This window comes from Nerophis ophidion, linkage group LG08 (assembly GCF_033978795.1).
Source record: "Nerophis ophidion isolate RoL-2023_Sa linkage group LG08, RoL_Noph_v1.0, whole genome shotgun sequence".
Taxonomy (NCBI): Eukaryota; Metazoa; Chordata; class Actinopteri; order Syngnathiformes; family Syngnathidae; genus Nerophis; species Nerophis ophidion.
The window spans coordinates 2,186,062-2,202,367 of NC_084618.1; the positions used below are offsets into that span (position 1 = coordinate 2,186,062).

At 40.7% G+C, this 16,306-nt stretch overlaps 1 protein-coding gene across 4 annotated transcripts in view; it reads right to left on the reverse strand.

Moving 5' to 3' along the window:
- jak2a (Janus kinase 2a) overlaps nucleotides 1–16,003 on the reverse strand; it is a 47,519-nt gene extending 31,516 nt beyond the window's left edge. For all 4 annotated transcript variants that reach the window (XM_061907467.1, XM_061907466.1, XM_061907468.1 and 1 more), the window contains exons 1-7: nucleotides 15,759–16,003; nucleotides 13,068–13,306; nucleotides 9,869–9,992; nucleotides 9,664–9,784; nucleotides 7,969–8,114; nucleotides 5,048–5,339; nucleotides 2,959–3,078 (exon numbers count right to left, since the gene is read on the reverse strand). In XM_061907467.1, coding sequence (XP_061763451.1) covers nucleotides 2,959–3,078; nucleotides 5,048–5,339; nucleotides 7,969–8,114; nucleotides 9,664–9,784; nucleotides 9,869–9,992; nucleotides 13,068–13,293 — 1,029 coding nt within the window. In that variant the 5' untranslated portion in view covers nucleotides 13,294–13,306; nucleotides 15,759–16,003. The remainder of the gene's footprint in view (nucleotides 1–2,958; nucleotides 3,079–5,047; nucleotides 5,340–7,968; nucleotides 8,115–9,663; nucleotides 9,785–9,868; nucleotides 9,993–13,067; nucleotides 13,307–15,758) is intronic.
- Nucleotides 16,004–16,306: the final 303 nt, after the last annotated feature.

A 16,306-nucleotide genomic window follows, 5' to 3' on the forward strand; every position in this document is an offset into this window, starting at 1 on the left:
AATCAATATCAACATCAAGTGTGCTCCATTTTTGTTTTCTGGGTGGAAAAGAAAGTGGAAGTATGGAAGCAATCAATCAATCAATCAATGTTTACTTATATAGCCCTAAATCACTAGTGTCTCAAAGGGCTGCACAAACCACTACGACATCCTCGGTAGGCCCACATAAGGGCAAGGAAAACTCACACCCAGTGGGACGTCGGTGACGATGATGACTATGAGAACATGATACTGTGATACTGATGATACTGATGACTATGAGAACATATGAGAACATGATACTGTGAAAGATCAATCCATAATGGATCCAACACAGTCGCGAGAGTCCAGTCCAAAGCGGATCCAACACAGCAGCGAGAGTCCCGTTCACAGCGGAGCCAGTAGGAAACCATCCCAAGCGGAGGCTGATCAGCAGCGCAGAGATGTCCCCAGCCGATACACAGGCGAGCAGTACATGGCCACCGGATCGGACCGGACTCCCTCCACAAAGGAGAGTGGGACATAGAAGAAAAAGAAGAGAAACGGCAGATCAACTGGTCTAAAAAGAATGAATGAAGAAAGAATGAAGCAAGATGGCGGCGCCCGGACGGGCTGCGACACTGCGGTGCTCTTGCTAAAGATGGAACATTTGGCAGAAATGCCGGACAGTTCTGCAGACTTCATGGCTGACTTTTAAGAAAGCAAGAAAGCAAGGTTGGTTGCATGAAGGAAGGCACTAACCAGGAAGTGATCAGTGGGAGTGACACGCTAACAGCCAATCAGGTGACAGCATCAACTATCACGTTTGGTGATTCTTCGCATGGAGTGAGAAGAGAAAGTCAAAATGAAGTTTTTCCCAAAAGGGTCGTAGTCGGACCAATGTGGTCTGTAAATGATGCGAGACCCTGGTCACCACCAAGACTGCTAACACCACACCACCTTAGGCGCGCTCACCCTTTAGAGCACAGCTGTAACTTCCTGCCACTAAACCTGAATAACTTAATGGTGTGTTACCATTTAGTGGTCAATTGTACGGAATATGTACTGAACTGTGCAATCTACTAATAAAAGTTTCAATCAGTCAATCAATCAGGTTTCTCTCTGTTTACATTTTCACACTATTTTCTTGCACCAGGTATTCCCCTTAACATCATTGAATGTGGTGGACCGCCATGGCATTTTTATTACTGCCACACCTTGAAAATACAATGTTGTTTTTTTTACTTGAATACAAATTAAAGTAATATAATATAATGTACCCCCAGAAGAAATCGCACAAAGTCCAACACTATTTTTAACTTTTATTACCAATCTTATGATAAACAAGGACACAATTCCAACAGATTTTACCTCCCGTGCAAACACTTTTGTCTTTGTGAGTCCGCGCTTCCCCGGACACGCAACAACACTTCCTCATTCTCCGCCCATCATCTTTCAGGCACAATCGATGTGTTTGCAAACGTGGGAAAAACTGGCGGCAAATCCAAGCGGCACGAACATAAGACATTAACATTAGCTGCTTGTTACAGTATGAATTGATATATATATATATATATGTAGTCTATTATTTGTGCACTATTGACAAGCGTTGTACCGAAAACTTGACCACCGGAAGACTTTGATCACCGAATGCCGCGCTACTGAAACTGGATGCAAACAAAGCACACGCAATTGTCTGGAGCTTTGTCAGCATGTCTGTGATGTGACTGTAACCTGATATATGCACGGACAAAATGTTCAAATATTCATTTTAAGAAGAGAAAGTGAAACTGGAGCAACAGCGCTAAGCAAGTGTGACGTCATGCAGACTCTTTAGTCAGGGACACGGAGGGATAGAAGTAGTCTCTAAACACGACTACATTCTATAACACCAGAGGAATTAAAAGTCTCCAGAATGACACTTGAAAAATTCTCAAAGTGCATTGTACAATAAGGAATTGAAAATATGGCAAAATGCATCTTAATACTAATTAATAATAACACGCTTGTTTTGAAATGTATGTATACGCTTTTTTAGCCTTTTTATCCACTCCACTTTATTTATGTAGCACATTTTAGAAAACAAAATGTTTGTTAAAGTGCTGCACAGGTGTTAGAAGAGTCAATTGTACAAAAAAAAAAAAATGGGTGAATTTTTTTAAAGGGTCCCATGTGTGATGTCTGTAGGAATGGTAAATAGTAAATGGGTTATACTTGTATAGCGCTTTTCTACCTTCAAGGTACTCAAAGCGCTTTGACACCATTTCCACATTCGCTCCTTCACGCACACATTCACACACTGATGGTGGGAGCTGCCATGCAAGGCCCTAACCACCACCCATCAGGAGCAAGGGTGAAGTGTCTTGCTCAAGGACACGACGGACATGACTAGGTTGGTAGAAGTTGGGGATTGAACCAGGAACCTTTAGGTTGCTGGCACGGCCACTCTCCCAACCGCACCACGCCGTCCCTGGATTGTTTTCATAAACGTTTGTAAGTGCTATGGTAATGTAATGAAGCTACCATCATTAGCCTTAGCTAACATGCTAACACGTTAGCCAGTGTTTGTGTTATAGCATTATTTTTGTATTGTTTCACTTTCCCAAACCCCCCCTTTAAGTCACCAAAAGGCCACTGTGGAGTTATTGAGTATGTTTTGCTGATTGGAGAGCTAGTTTCCTAATCCTTGCTAAATTAAACACAACGTTAGCGTTGTTAACATTTTGTCGCTGCTGGTTTCCTTAAAAAAAGAATGTATAAAAAAAAATCTACTTATGTTTACTGACATATACTTGTCATGTTTAAATAACTTTTACCACAAATGAATATGGGGCGGAGCTTGACAACAAAGAAACAGACAATAGTCAGGTGTTATAAAAACATGCCTGATGCAAAAATCCTGTTAAAACGGGCAGAAGGAAAAAGTGTCTCTTTGTAAATGAGAAAAAGATTGTGATTGTTCAGGACATTGCCAATAAAGAAGAAGACAGGCAAGCGTACCAGGATCTGGTTGTCCTGTCTGGTCAGGGTGACTATTCGACTTTCTGCCGAGCCTTCCTTGTTGGCCTGCTTGATGCTGATGTCGATCACCTCGGGGAAGTCGCAGTAAGTCTGCAGCTCCTGAAACACAGAAGATTCTTATTGCACTCACAACTACCATCTGCTGATGACGCAAACAACTATTTGTTCTTGCTGTCGACAAGAAACGCCAATAAAATAACAAAATACGTAAAAAGTCGGTGATAGAGATGTGGCGTTCGCGATCGAATCGAGTATTTTCATGGACCCACTAGCTTCCACAGCTGGTGGGATCATGAGCATGACTTCTGTTTTGTTTGATCAGCCGTTTTACTGCCATGTTTCAGACACCGTCTGGAAGCAATTAAAGGGGAACATTATCACAATTTCAAAAGGGTTAAAAACAATAAAAATCAGTTCCCAATGGCTTGTTGTATTTTTTTAAGTTTCTTTCAAAATTTTACCGGTCTCGGAATATCCCTAAAAAAAGCTTTAAAGTGCCTTATTTTCGGCTCTCTGCGAAGACACTGGCCATTTCCCTGTGACGTCACACAGTGCTGCCAATGTAAACAAACAATGGGAATACCACAGCAAGATATAGTGACATTAGCTCGGATTCAAACTCGGATTTCAGCGATTCAACAGATTACGCATGTATTGAAACAGATGGTTGGAGTATGAAAGTATTGAAGAAGAAACTGAAGCTATTGACGCTATTCATAGCCATAGCATGGCCGAATAGCTGCGTTAGCATCGCCGGTAAAATGTGCGGACCAAACGATCAGGACTTTCGCATCTTTTGACACTGGAGCAACTTAAATCCGTCGATTGGTAAGTGTTTGTTTCACATTAAATGTGGGTGGAAGGAAACGTAATATAGTTGCAAATGCATCTGCAGGTTATCCATTCATCTCTGTCCCATGTCTGCTTTAGCACCGCCGGTAAGTAGCATGTTAGCATCGATTAGCGTAGCATGTTAGCATCGATTAGCTGGCAGTCAACATCAACAAAACTCACCTTTGTGATTTCGTTGACTATCGTTGCAAATGCATCTGCAGGTTATCCATACATCTCTGTGCCATGTCTGTCTTAGCATCGCCGGTAAAATGTGGAGACACTCTGGCACATTCAATGGGGGTCTGGCGGCAGACACTTTGGCATCTTGGGGCCAGTGGTGCAACTTGAATCCCTCCCTGTTAGTGTTGTTACACCCTCCGACAACACACCCACCAGGCATGATGTCTCCAAGGTTCCAAAAAATAGTCAAAAAAACGGAAAATAACAGAGCTGAGACCCGGTGTTTGTAATGTGTTGAAAATGTAAATGGCGGGTGTGTTACCTCGGCGACGTCACATTCTGACGTCATCGCTTCCAGCGCGATAAACAGAAAGGCGTTTAATTCGCCAAAATTCACCCATTTAGAGTTCGGAAATCGGTTAAAAAAATAGACGGTCTTTTTTCTGCACCATCAAGGTATATATTGACGCTTGCATAGGTCTGCTGATAATGTTCCCCTTTAAAGTATGTAAATAAACATTTACAGGATATTTCTGTGTAACTAACTAATTTCACAACTTATATATCTGCCACTTGTAGTCCAGATATAGTCCAGATATATGCTGTTTTTTGGGGGCTGATCCGGATCAGCCCCAAAAATGTAACAACTTGTTTTTTTATCCCATTTTGGACATTTCCTGAAAGTTGCATGTAGACGCTGGTAACTTTTTGAGTAGTTGGTAGCAAAATAGTGAGTGAACACTCTGGTCATTTAGTCTGTGCAGGCTTGCGAGCATACACGCACACAGAAACGTGATTGAAGTGATCCGGGTCAGCCCCAAAATGTAACCAATTGTTGCTTATTCCGTTTGTGATATTTCCTGACTGATGTGTGAATGCTAGTGAGCACACGTCTTACAATATTATTGTTGTTAATAGAGCCACTGAATATGTGTACGCTTCATCATCCCATTAGTCGACTACTCGTTAAGATAGTCGCGGACGCCTCGACAACCAAGATAGTCATCAGCGGGCGGCCCTAGTTACCACGGCAACACCAATCTCCTCTCCTCACCTCCTCCGCCTCCGCGGTTTTCCCTTTGGACCACTGGATGCCCTTGTTGCCCGTGACGACGATGGTGAGGCGGTGCGCCGACAGGTCGGCCACGTGGAAGCGCTCGGTGTGCAGCGAGGGGAGCAGCGTCTCCAGGCTCATCAGGTACTTGAGGCGCAGCTTGCACACGGTGGCCTTGCACTCGCTGCACTGCTGGATGAACTTCTTGAAGCAGAAGCGGATGCGCTTGCGGGTCAGGATGTTGTACCTCTGGATGCGGCTACGCATGCAGCTGGGCAGGAAGGACTTGTAGCTGGGAGCAGGGGATCGCAAGCATTTTGTTAGATCTTAAAACGCTCACCTTGGTGATGCTTCAGAGTAGTCAGTGTACGGCAGGGGTGTCAAACTCAAATACAGAGTGGGACAAAATTCTAAACTGAACAAAGCCGCGGGCCGAGGTTGAACAAATTAATCCTTTAATAGGGTCCCAAACAAGTTTTGCTTTGAATATTGAACAAGCAAGGCTTATTTAACTTTATAGTTACATGCAAAATCGAGTTTTAAATAATAATAATTAAATAATATCAATGGCATATCAAATCAAATAAAAATACAAATTGAATGCCTCTTTTCGGCAGCGGGTTTGAGTTGGGGCGGGGTTTGGTGGTAGCGGGGGTGTGTATTGTAGCGTCCCTGAAGAGTTAGTGATGCAAGGGGTTCTGGGTATTTGTTCGGTTGTGTTTATGTTGTGTTACGGTGCGGTTGTTCTCCCGAAATGTGTTTGTCATTCTAGTTTTCTGTGGGTTCACAGTGTGGCGTATATTTGTAACAGTGTTAAAGTTGTTTATACGGCCACCCTCAGTGTGACCTGTATGGCTGTTGACCAAGTATGCCTTGCATGCACTTGTGTGTGTGTGTACGAGCCGCATATATTATGTGAGTGGGCCGGCACGCTGTTTGTGTGGAGGAAAAGCGGACATGGCGACATGTAGAGAACGCCAAAGGCAGTGCTTTTACGGCCCGCCCCCAATATTATTGTCCGGGTGAATATCGGGAGAAATTCGGGAGGGGCACTGAACTTCGGGACTCTCCCGGGAAAATCGGGAGGGTTGACGAGTATGAGTATTAGTGGTGAATGCGGTGTTATAGCGGCGGGCCAGCTCTAATGTTAATTTGATATTGCCTCAAGGGCCAAATGAAATTACACGGCGGGCCAGAGTTTGACACCCATGGTGTACGGCTTGTACAGATGTACTTTAACATTCAAACACATACGGTATCGATTCCCCGTACCTGGGTATCGATACCAGTACTCAACAGTACTGATATCCGGTGTTAATAGATATTATTTGTTATCAATAACACTGCAAAATATATTTTTTTTTATTGCAACATTTAAAAATGAGCTCCATATGACAACTGCTGTCCAGTTGTTGTATTTTGTTGTTCCCTAAAAAGTGTTAGTACTGTAAGTATTGTATTATAGTTTCCATTACCACATTTAGAGGTGTTGAAATCGCCATGTAAAATCGCTAATGCTAATTGGTAGCATGTCAACGGCTAAGACAATGTATCTTAGCATCAACTTAGCCGCGGTGTGAAGAGTGAGTCGGCAACGAATTAATTTTACGCGGATCCGTGTCCGGTTGGACCGGCAGGGATTCGGTCGGTGCCAAAAAAGTAACGCATCCAGAGTCCTGATACGACTTTTTAACTCTCCTCTGCAATACCGATACCGATATCACCATGATTCATATATCCATATATTATTTTGTAGAAGGGAATGTTAGAAAGTGAAATGAGTCAAACAGAGAACAACACTAACACATTTATTATTAACTGTCTGGAACAGCTTTTATCACAATCTGCTTCATATGCAGATTTTAAGTTGAAGCCAAATATTTTTTGGCGACTCCTAGTGGCCACAATATTTCATAAAGTTAAGCTCTCGAGACAGTAAGTTGACTGATGCGGACACCTTTCTTACTGGATACTTTCTTGGCCGAGAGTGGAGTCGGCTGTCTTGGTTGCTTTGTTGGGTCTGCTCCTGTCTCTGGCCATGCTCCCTCCTCCCCAGCGGACAATGGCGTGGAACACCGCAGAGGCCACCACAGTGTATATGTTTCTTTTACTTTTTATTCATAGCTGTATGTAGGAGTGTCTGGTTGTATCTGATGCTTTAATGTCTTTAATGTCCTCGGTGTTCTTTGATGTTTCCCTCTTACACACATGTGAGAGGAATGTGTACTATGGCTATGAGTTGTTGTTTTTTTCCCTTAGCCTCAGTCTGCACCCCCACTCCAGGGCCCAGGCTAAGACCGATTTTTTTTTTTTTTTTTTTAATCTTCTATTCTTTTCTCCCATCCCCCCCCCTTGTTTACCTGTATCTCATCTTTTTTGTAAGGGGCGCTGGAAGCCGGCAGACCCGTCAGCAATCCTGTTCTGTCTCCCTGTAATGTTTGTCTGATCTTGAATGGGATTGTGCTGAAAATTGTAATTTTCCTGAAGGAACTCTCCTGACGGAATAAATAAAGTACTATCTAATCTAATCTAATTTCTAATTGGCTTCTGCCTTGGAGACTTTGTATGTGTAAGTAATATAAAGTTAAAAAGTTCAAGTAGCAACGATTGTCACACACACACTAGGTGTGGCAAAATGAGTCCCTCCATTTGACCCATCACCCTTGATCACCCCCTGGGAGGTGAGGGGAGCAGTGAGCAGCAGCGGTGGCCGCGCCCGGGAATCATTTTTGGTGATTTAACCCCCAATTCCAAGCCTTGATGCTGATTGCCAAGCAGGGAGGAAATGAGTCCCATTTTTATAGTCTTTGGTATGACTCGGCCGGGTTTGAACTCACGACCTACCCATCTCAAGGCCACTGAATATGCAAGTATAATTACACGAGAAGTGAGTGTCGTGATGGTATGAGGCGAGGAGGTACCTGGTATCATTGTAGATGCTGACAGGGGATTGGCCGCTCTCTCTGGCCAGACGCATCATGTCCAGCACCGCCATGCCCAGACACTCTTCCTGGGCCTCGTGGCCCATTGGCATCACAACCCTGCCGCCCAGGAAGTCGCTTCTCCACTAGCAAAAAAAAAAGAAAGAAAATTCCAAATTTCCCAATTTCCCAAAGAAAATACTTTTCCAATTGTTGTCACCGAAAATGTTATAAATGTCATAAAGAACATATTTATCCTCACATTTCATGCAGAGAAAATTGATGTTGTCAAATAACTTATATTGTATTTGTCTTTTGGTCAAAGGATCCTCTCCAAATGGGTTTATTTTGTGATTGATGCTGTATTACTGCCTTACCTAAGATTTAACCAAAACATTGCTGTTTTTGGTTATGTGACAATCAGATAAGGCCGATCTTCTGCTCATCTTTCCTCACCCCAAAACGATACTTTGTATGAAGGTTCATTTGGGTTTCTAATAGAGCTGACTTCCTTTTTATGCTGTTTTTCAAGACCTGTGTCACGTGACTTCAAACTTGACACCTCGTTGGCTGACTCTGAGACAGGAACAATTGCTTCAGTCTTAATTCACCGGAAGTGAGCCTTGCTTTTTGAGGCAGCCAATTTTTCGACACAGAATTTGTATTACATTTAGTTTTTCCATCCATCAATCCATCTGCTGGAGCCTATCCCAGCTGCACACAGGCGGTAGGTGGTGTACACCCTGGACAAGTCACCAGTTCATCACAGATAGACAACATTCACACTCACACTCACACACTAAGGACCATTTAGTGTTGACAATCAACCTAAAATTTTGTTTTTATACAAATATTTTTTTTATATTGGATTTTTCAATACTGATTTTTTATAAATTGAATTTTACAATGAATTTTTTTTTACAATGAATTTTTGAACACTGAATTTTTGGGGATTTAATTTTAATACACTGAATTTTTTTACACTCAATTTTTTTAAACTGAATTTTTATACGCTGAGTTTTATACACTGACTTTTTTATGGACTCAATTTTAAAACACTGCATTTTTTTTTTACATTAAATTCTTTTTACAGATTATTTTACACGGAATTTGTACACACTGAATTCTTTTACATTTATTTCTTTTTACACTTATATGGTTTACAGTGAATATTTATACACTATTGTTGTTTTTTTTACACTGAATCTTTATAGACTGAATTTTAAAACTGAATTTTTTTTTATTCAATTTTTTTTACAGATTATTTTACACTGAATTTGTACACACTGAATTTTTTTCCCTTTTGTTTACACTGTTTTACGCTGAACTACTATACAGTGAATATTTACACACTTAATTTTTTTCATAATGACTTTTTTTACACTAAATTTTTTACCACTGAATTTTCACACATTTTTTTTAGCACTCAATTTTCATACAATGATTTTTTTTTACACTGCATTTTATACAATTATTGTTATTATATTATTTTTTATCAATAAAAATCACAAAATTGAAAGGCAAATAAATCAGTTCCATAAATTTAGTGTAAAAAAAAAAAAAGAAGCATTCCTAATATAGACAAAAATTCACCTCCCTACTCAGCTTTCTCTGGACATTTCTTTATAAGAAGCTGACGTTTTTAAATACATTTGAGAGCGCCATGCGGCATCTGTGGTGTCACAGCCAACTGACCTGGAAAAAGTGGTATGCCAAGACGGTGTCGTCCATCACAGGACTGTCCAGGCCCTTGGAGAGACCGCAGCGGTGAGCGTAGGAGGAAGTGCCGCTGTTGTACCAGCCAGGAAAGTAGTGCCTGCCGGGAGAAAACGTCATCAGACTCGGGAGAGAACGTCATCAGACTCAGCAGCTGACGTCACCGCCTGTCTGGCATTTTCACCTGATTCTAAAGTGCAGGCTCTCGCTGGCTGGAGGCTGCAGTTTGAAGACGTGGTTGAGAGGAAACCACAGCTGCTCGCTCTCCCTCATCAGGCCGAACAAGTTGAAGTACAAAGGAGCGATACCTGCCGGGAAGATTTTGGTTAGTCCAACACAAGGTCCCCTATCATGTGTAGGGATGGCTGCCACAGTCCATTCATCTCAAATCAAACCGTGCCATATTTCCATTTCCATCACTCAAGCAGCACTGAGAGCGGACTCGGCCAAACTAATGGAAGTAACTTTCAACAGCAACAAAGCCAGCAGGCTTGTTAGGAAACACTCCAACCTTAAGTAAAATGCGCTAGCTTAATGCTAATTTACATTGGATTTGCCATAGACAGGCTACTATTAGCATTAGCGATTCTACATGGCGATTTCGACACCACCAAATTTGGTAATTAAAACTACAACTAAGGTGAATGTCTTAATTAAACAGCTGGTGTGTAATATGCACAATACTTACAGTATTAACACTTTGCAGGGTGCAACATACCACATTTAACTTAATGGAAAAAGCTACTTCCTCGTTAGACAACATACCATAGGAGCCTATACAGTACTGCCCTCTAGTGTGTTGGAAGTGCAACTGTAAATGTAATAATAAAACAATATATAACATAATTAGCTCATTTTTAAATTCCATCCATCCATCCATTTTCTACCGCTTATTCCCTTTTTGGGGTCGCGGGGGGCGCTGGCGCCTATCTCAGCTACAATCGGGCGGAAGGCGGGGTACACCCTGGACAAGTCGCCCCCTCATCGCAGTCATTTTTAAATTATACATTAAAAAGTAAATTTTTATTGTCAAACAATTAACATTTATTAACACACAAAAAAGTATTGTTGAGTACCGTATTTTTAGGAGTATAAGTCGCACCTGCCGAAAATGCATAATAAAGAAGAGAAAAAAACATATATAAGTCGCACTGGAGTATAAGTCTCATTTTTGGGGGAAATTTATTTGATAAAACCCAACACCAAGAATAGACATTTGAAAGGCAATTTAAAATAAATAAAGAATAATGAACAGGCTGAATAAGTGTAGGTTATATGAGGCATAAATAAGCAACTGCTATGTTAACCTAACATATTATGGTAAGAGTCATTCAAATAACTATAACATATAGAACATGCTATACCTTTACCAAACTATCTCTCACTCCTAATCCATAAATCCCATCAAATCTTATACGTCTAGTCTCTTACGTGAATGAGCTAAATAATATTATTTGATATTTTACGGTAACGTGTTAATAATTTCACACATAAGTCGCACTATGAAAAAAACTGACTTATAGTCCGCAAAATACGATACTGGGAATTGTCAGTGTATGGGTTGAAATGTGAACAGTACCCATCCCTATGCATGAGAGATGGGAACAAGCGTTAGCGACTCTAGCACAGCTATGTTAGCTACATGCTAACATTACACCCATGCTAGTTCAGCCGGTAAGCTAAAGAAGAAGAAAACTATCAGACGTCTGCAACTGACTGATGGACACCTGTTGTATGAATCCCCCTCTCAGATTGTCCTTCCTAAGGTGGGATAATTGGTTGGAACGACTGTCCCTCTCATATGATAAACATTACACATCCACCAATTATCAATCACGTCCAGTATCGCCACGATATTTGCCATTTTGACGTATATCATTTTTTTAATCTGTATTGTTGTTGTTGTTTTTTTTACGACTACAACAGAACTACATCAGCAGACATGTAGTGTTCAAACAATACAAATACAGTAACTAGATGTCAGAATAACTGTTTATAAGTTATCACACAACTTTGTGTTCCCACTGTTTCAGCTCGCCCTGCGAAAAGACAAAAGCTGACTTTCATCTTATCAAGCAAAATCTTTGAAAAACTCCAATGTGTGCGATGGGATGCGGCATAAAGGTGTCGGTTTCTTTGATCTATTGACAGCCACAAGAAGACCTGGTCCTGACCCGAGATCTACAAAGTCGGGAGGGAGCAGACCTGACCCAGCTCCAGGCACCTTTTCTTTGGACTGTTTTTGACCGAGTGCAACAGAGGTTTATGACCACCTCCCCTTAGGAGCAGCTGCGTGTTATTGTTGGTGCTACGGCGCCATCTTTTGGACGAGTTTGTTCACTACAGGTGTAGCATTGCCGTTCTGTTTAAGGCAGCGCTTCTCAATATTTTTCTGTTACACCCCCCCCCCACCCCTTAGAAGAACATTTTTCGCAACCCCCACACTTCCCAACGGCCCTATAAAAAGTATAAATTGTCTATAAAATTGTTAGAGGTACACCTCTGCATAACATTGAAAGCTTATCAACATAAAGGGAACCAACACACAGGTCTTTCCTTGCCTACCAGCATGCTTACAGTGAAGCCAAGTGCTAGATTGAACTTGTATTAGTAGATTGCACAGTGCAGTACACATTCTGTACAACTGACCACTAAATGCTAACACCCGAATAAGTTTTCCAAATGTGTATAAGTCGGGGTCCACGTCAATCAATTCATACGATGACTTCTGTTTTGTTTGATCAGACGTTTTACTGCCGTGTCGCAGACACTATGTGAAAACAATTAAGGGATGTAAATAAACATTTACAGAATATTTCTGAGTAAGTAACTCATTTCACAACAAGTATATATCTGCCATTTATAGTCTGATGGGACTTATTATGTGAAAAAGTACTTTTTTCTTCTAACATTTAGTGGGTGCGGCTTATATACCAGTGCGCTCTATAGAATGGAAAATAGGGTATTGATGTTTAAACAACTTTAATATCGACAATCAAGCCCCTTGCCACCTATTAATGGGTATCCTATTGGTTGATCTTTAATGTTCATGAGGAAGGAGTGTTTTTGGTGAGGAAAGTAAAAGAGGAGGCGCACAAACGGAAACATGACTGTCCTAAACAGTCCATTTTGCGTAACATTAATGGAGCTGTCACCACCACGTCAACACTCGCATGGAGGAAGTTGTCCTCTCAGGTTTTGTAGCAGGCAGAAGCTGAACAGGAAGTTGATGGCAGCGCAGCAAAGGCGACCACAAGAGCGGAAGTGGACGCACTGACAGAGTTAGTTTACACGATTAAAAGACACTTCTGCAATTGTGTGTCTTCTGTTGCATTCACTTCCTGTCTAGGAATCCCTCCATGTGTGAACTACAGAAGACTCACCGCACGCTTTGGCCGCCAGGATGCAGAGCTCCTCCGCCACGTACTCGCCGGGCGGGTAGGTGAGGACGCTTTCCGCACCGCCGGCGTGGTACAGGCGGACGCTCAGGCATGCGGCGCTCTGCTTGGGGTCGGCTGCGGGGCGCTGGTCTGGGGGGGGGGTGTCGACCTGATGCGGCGCCGGGCAGGAAGTGGACGTGTTCATGTTCCTCAGCAGGATACAAGCCATGTGCTGCGTGCACCTGTCAGAGGACACAGCTTTACTAGCCTCAGAAGCTAACGTCCGCAGCCCGTGTTGATGTGCGGATCGATACTGAAATAGCCGTACCGCCGATACCACATCTTTATGCGCTAATAAAATATTGAGACTTTAGTTCTGGGGTGTTCAAACATACTTAAAAAGTCAAGCATACAGAGGCTATTTTGATATTTAAAAGAAATGATAAATAATATATTGTGTCAGCTTTGTATTATTGCTGACTAATTATATTATCATTAATTATTAAAACATTTCAGCTTTTTCTTATTACATACCATTCTTTGCTCTTATTTTTTTTTTTAAATACAATTTTACTGTTGTTTTTCCTCCCCGGTAAAAATTGAATGAAAATAATGATAATACAATTGTTTGAATGCATTACCTAGTAGGTCAAAAATTCTGCCTGTACAAAATATGAATGTTTAATTACATATTTAACTGTGTTTATTATTGTTGTTGACATTTTACAAATCAATTTATGCACAAGTCAGTATTATTCTATTTTTAATAAAATAACTTAGCTCTGTTTATATTTTAGGTATTTTTTTTAAATTATTTTAATATAGATCAAAGGCACCTAAACTTTTTCCACAAAGGCCACATACTGAAAAGTCAAGCATTTTGATATTTTCTTATTTTAAAAAGCATGTTTTTAAGCCATGCCCATGCAACCAGAAGGAGCTTTTCTAACACGTACCCTGTTTTAAAAACAATTCAATATAATTATTATAACAAATATATTGAGAGAATCAGTTTGATTCAAAAATCAATTCTGAATGTGGAATCAATTTGTTAGGTGCCCTTCTAATATTTCACGTTTTTTGTTGCACCCTGTATAGTACAGTACTTATTATGCACCAGCTGTTTGATTTTAACGTGCATCCTAGTGGTACTTTTTATTTATACATATGGAGGGGTTTAAATCACCATGTAAAATCAGTAGCATGACAATAGCAAAGCTATTGTATATTAGCATCAAGCTAGCGCATTTAAAAAAAAAATCCTTATTTTACTTACATTTGAACCAATTTCTTTGTTGGCATTGAAAATTGCAACATTAGCTAAAGCAGGGGTGTCTGAAGTGCAGCCCGCATTAACCCGCCAGACACCAACAGTTCAACAAAGCACCGCGGAGTGCTTTCAAATTCATTTTAAATAGAAAACAGTCTCTGAACGCTACATATTCCCTGCCATCTTGTGGACAATGTGAGTAAATAAGATCAACCACCCTTGAAAGTGCTTTGGAACAATAGCACAGCACTTGTATGACACACTCCAAACTACCTTCCCTAGTCATAGTGTAAAAAAAAAAAAAAGGAACTAACAAAGGTAAACACACATGACACAACCTGCTCACTGAACATTGTGGATATTATGAAAAACGTCCAAACCCCTTAAAAAAAAAAAAAAAAAAATCTAAGTAACGCTAATTGTAATCCATGAGAGTGCATCTTGGGGAAAAATGTGAAACCTATCCATGTTTGGTGCATTTTAGTGGCTTAATAATTCTGATTGATAACAAAACTTTGAGAGGGTTGTCATGGAAGTAAACAAGGGAGGAGTCAAACTTTCACACATATATATATATATATATGTGTGTGTATATATATATATATGTGTGTGTGTATATGTATGTATGTGTGGGAAAAATCACAAGACTACTTCATCTCTACAGAACTGTTTCATGAGGGGTTCCCGCAATCATCAGGAGATTTTTAAATGCACCAGCATTTAAAAAAAAATCTCCTGATGATTGAGGGAACCCCTCATGAAACAGTTCTGTAGAGATGAAGTAGTCTTGTGATTTTTCCCACACATACATATTATGCTCTACCACGGTAGCGCTTTGAGTACCTTGAAGGTAGAAAAGCGCTATACAAGTACAACCCATTTATTTATCGAGCACTATTCTCTGGATAATCCAATCAAGACATACATATATATATATATATAAATATATATATGTATATATATATATATATATGTATATATATATTATTGCAGCTTATTAGCATCCATGATGTGTTTATTGCTACTTCCTGTTTACATTCTGTCAGCCAATGAGAGAAGCGCTCTCATGTTGACATAGTTTGGGTTCACCTAAATTTTTTTTTTTTTTTTTAAAGTGATTGGTAACATAAAAAAGGTGGAAAAAAGCGAGGTGAGTGCAAGCGCATTACTAGTTTAGGAGAGTGAGAGTTGTGCGGCAGGAAGTGAGCACATGTTGAAGAGACAGGCAAATAAAAGAGTTAGTGTTGACACCCACACTTCTTCTTATCACACTTTGTCTTATCACCCTCGGAACACATTGCACACATTTACTACGAGCAGTTACACTGTGTTTACTTTTCTTGTCATGGATTATTCCCAATACACTTGTGCACGACGCAGGCAGCAGGTTGGCACTTTGTAAATAATCAACAATAAAAACTTACTGTACGTCTCCTCCCGCCAGCTAGCCAGCTAACATTTGACGATGCTAACACCAGCGAGCCTCCTTTTCCTCTTGAAATGTTGTCCAGCCGAACATCCGATCACATCTTTGCCGCCCAGATAGACTCTGAAGCGGGCAAAAACGTCTTGAAACAGTTAGCGGCTGGAGTTGGACAAACAACTCCTCTCTGACTTCATCCCCTCTAGTGACAGCGGCGACTGTGCTGGTGACGTCACAGGCGCGGGAGAGCTTCCCCTGCTGGTCTTGATGTGTCATTGCAGCCTTTTTTCTCATCTTTTATTTACGGTGGCCGACGGGGTCCAATGTATGTCAACACGTTTTGACCCCATTTACCCCCGGAAAATTTAATTATCAAATGTAAAAATCACAATTATGAGATACATAGGTCGAAGTTATGAAATAAAAAGTCATAATTTAAGATTAATTAAAAAAAATCAAAATAATGGGATTGCATAAATGCTATGGAATGCTGAAGTACGAGATATCAAGATTTCAAAAACGTCGTAATAATAAAATACAGAGTCTAAA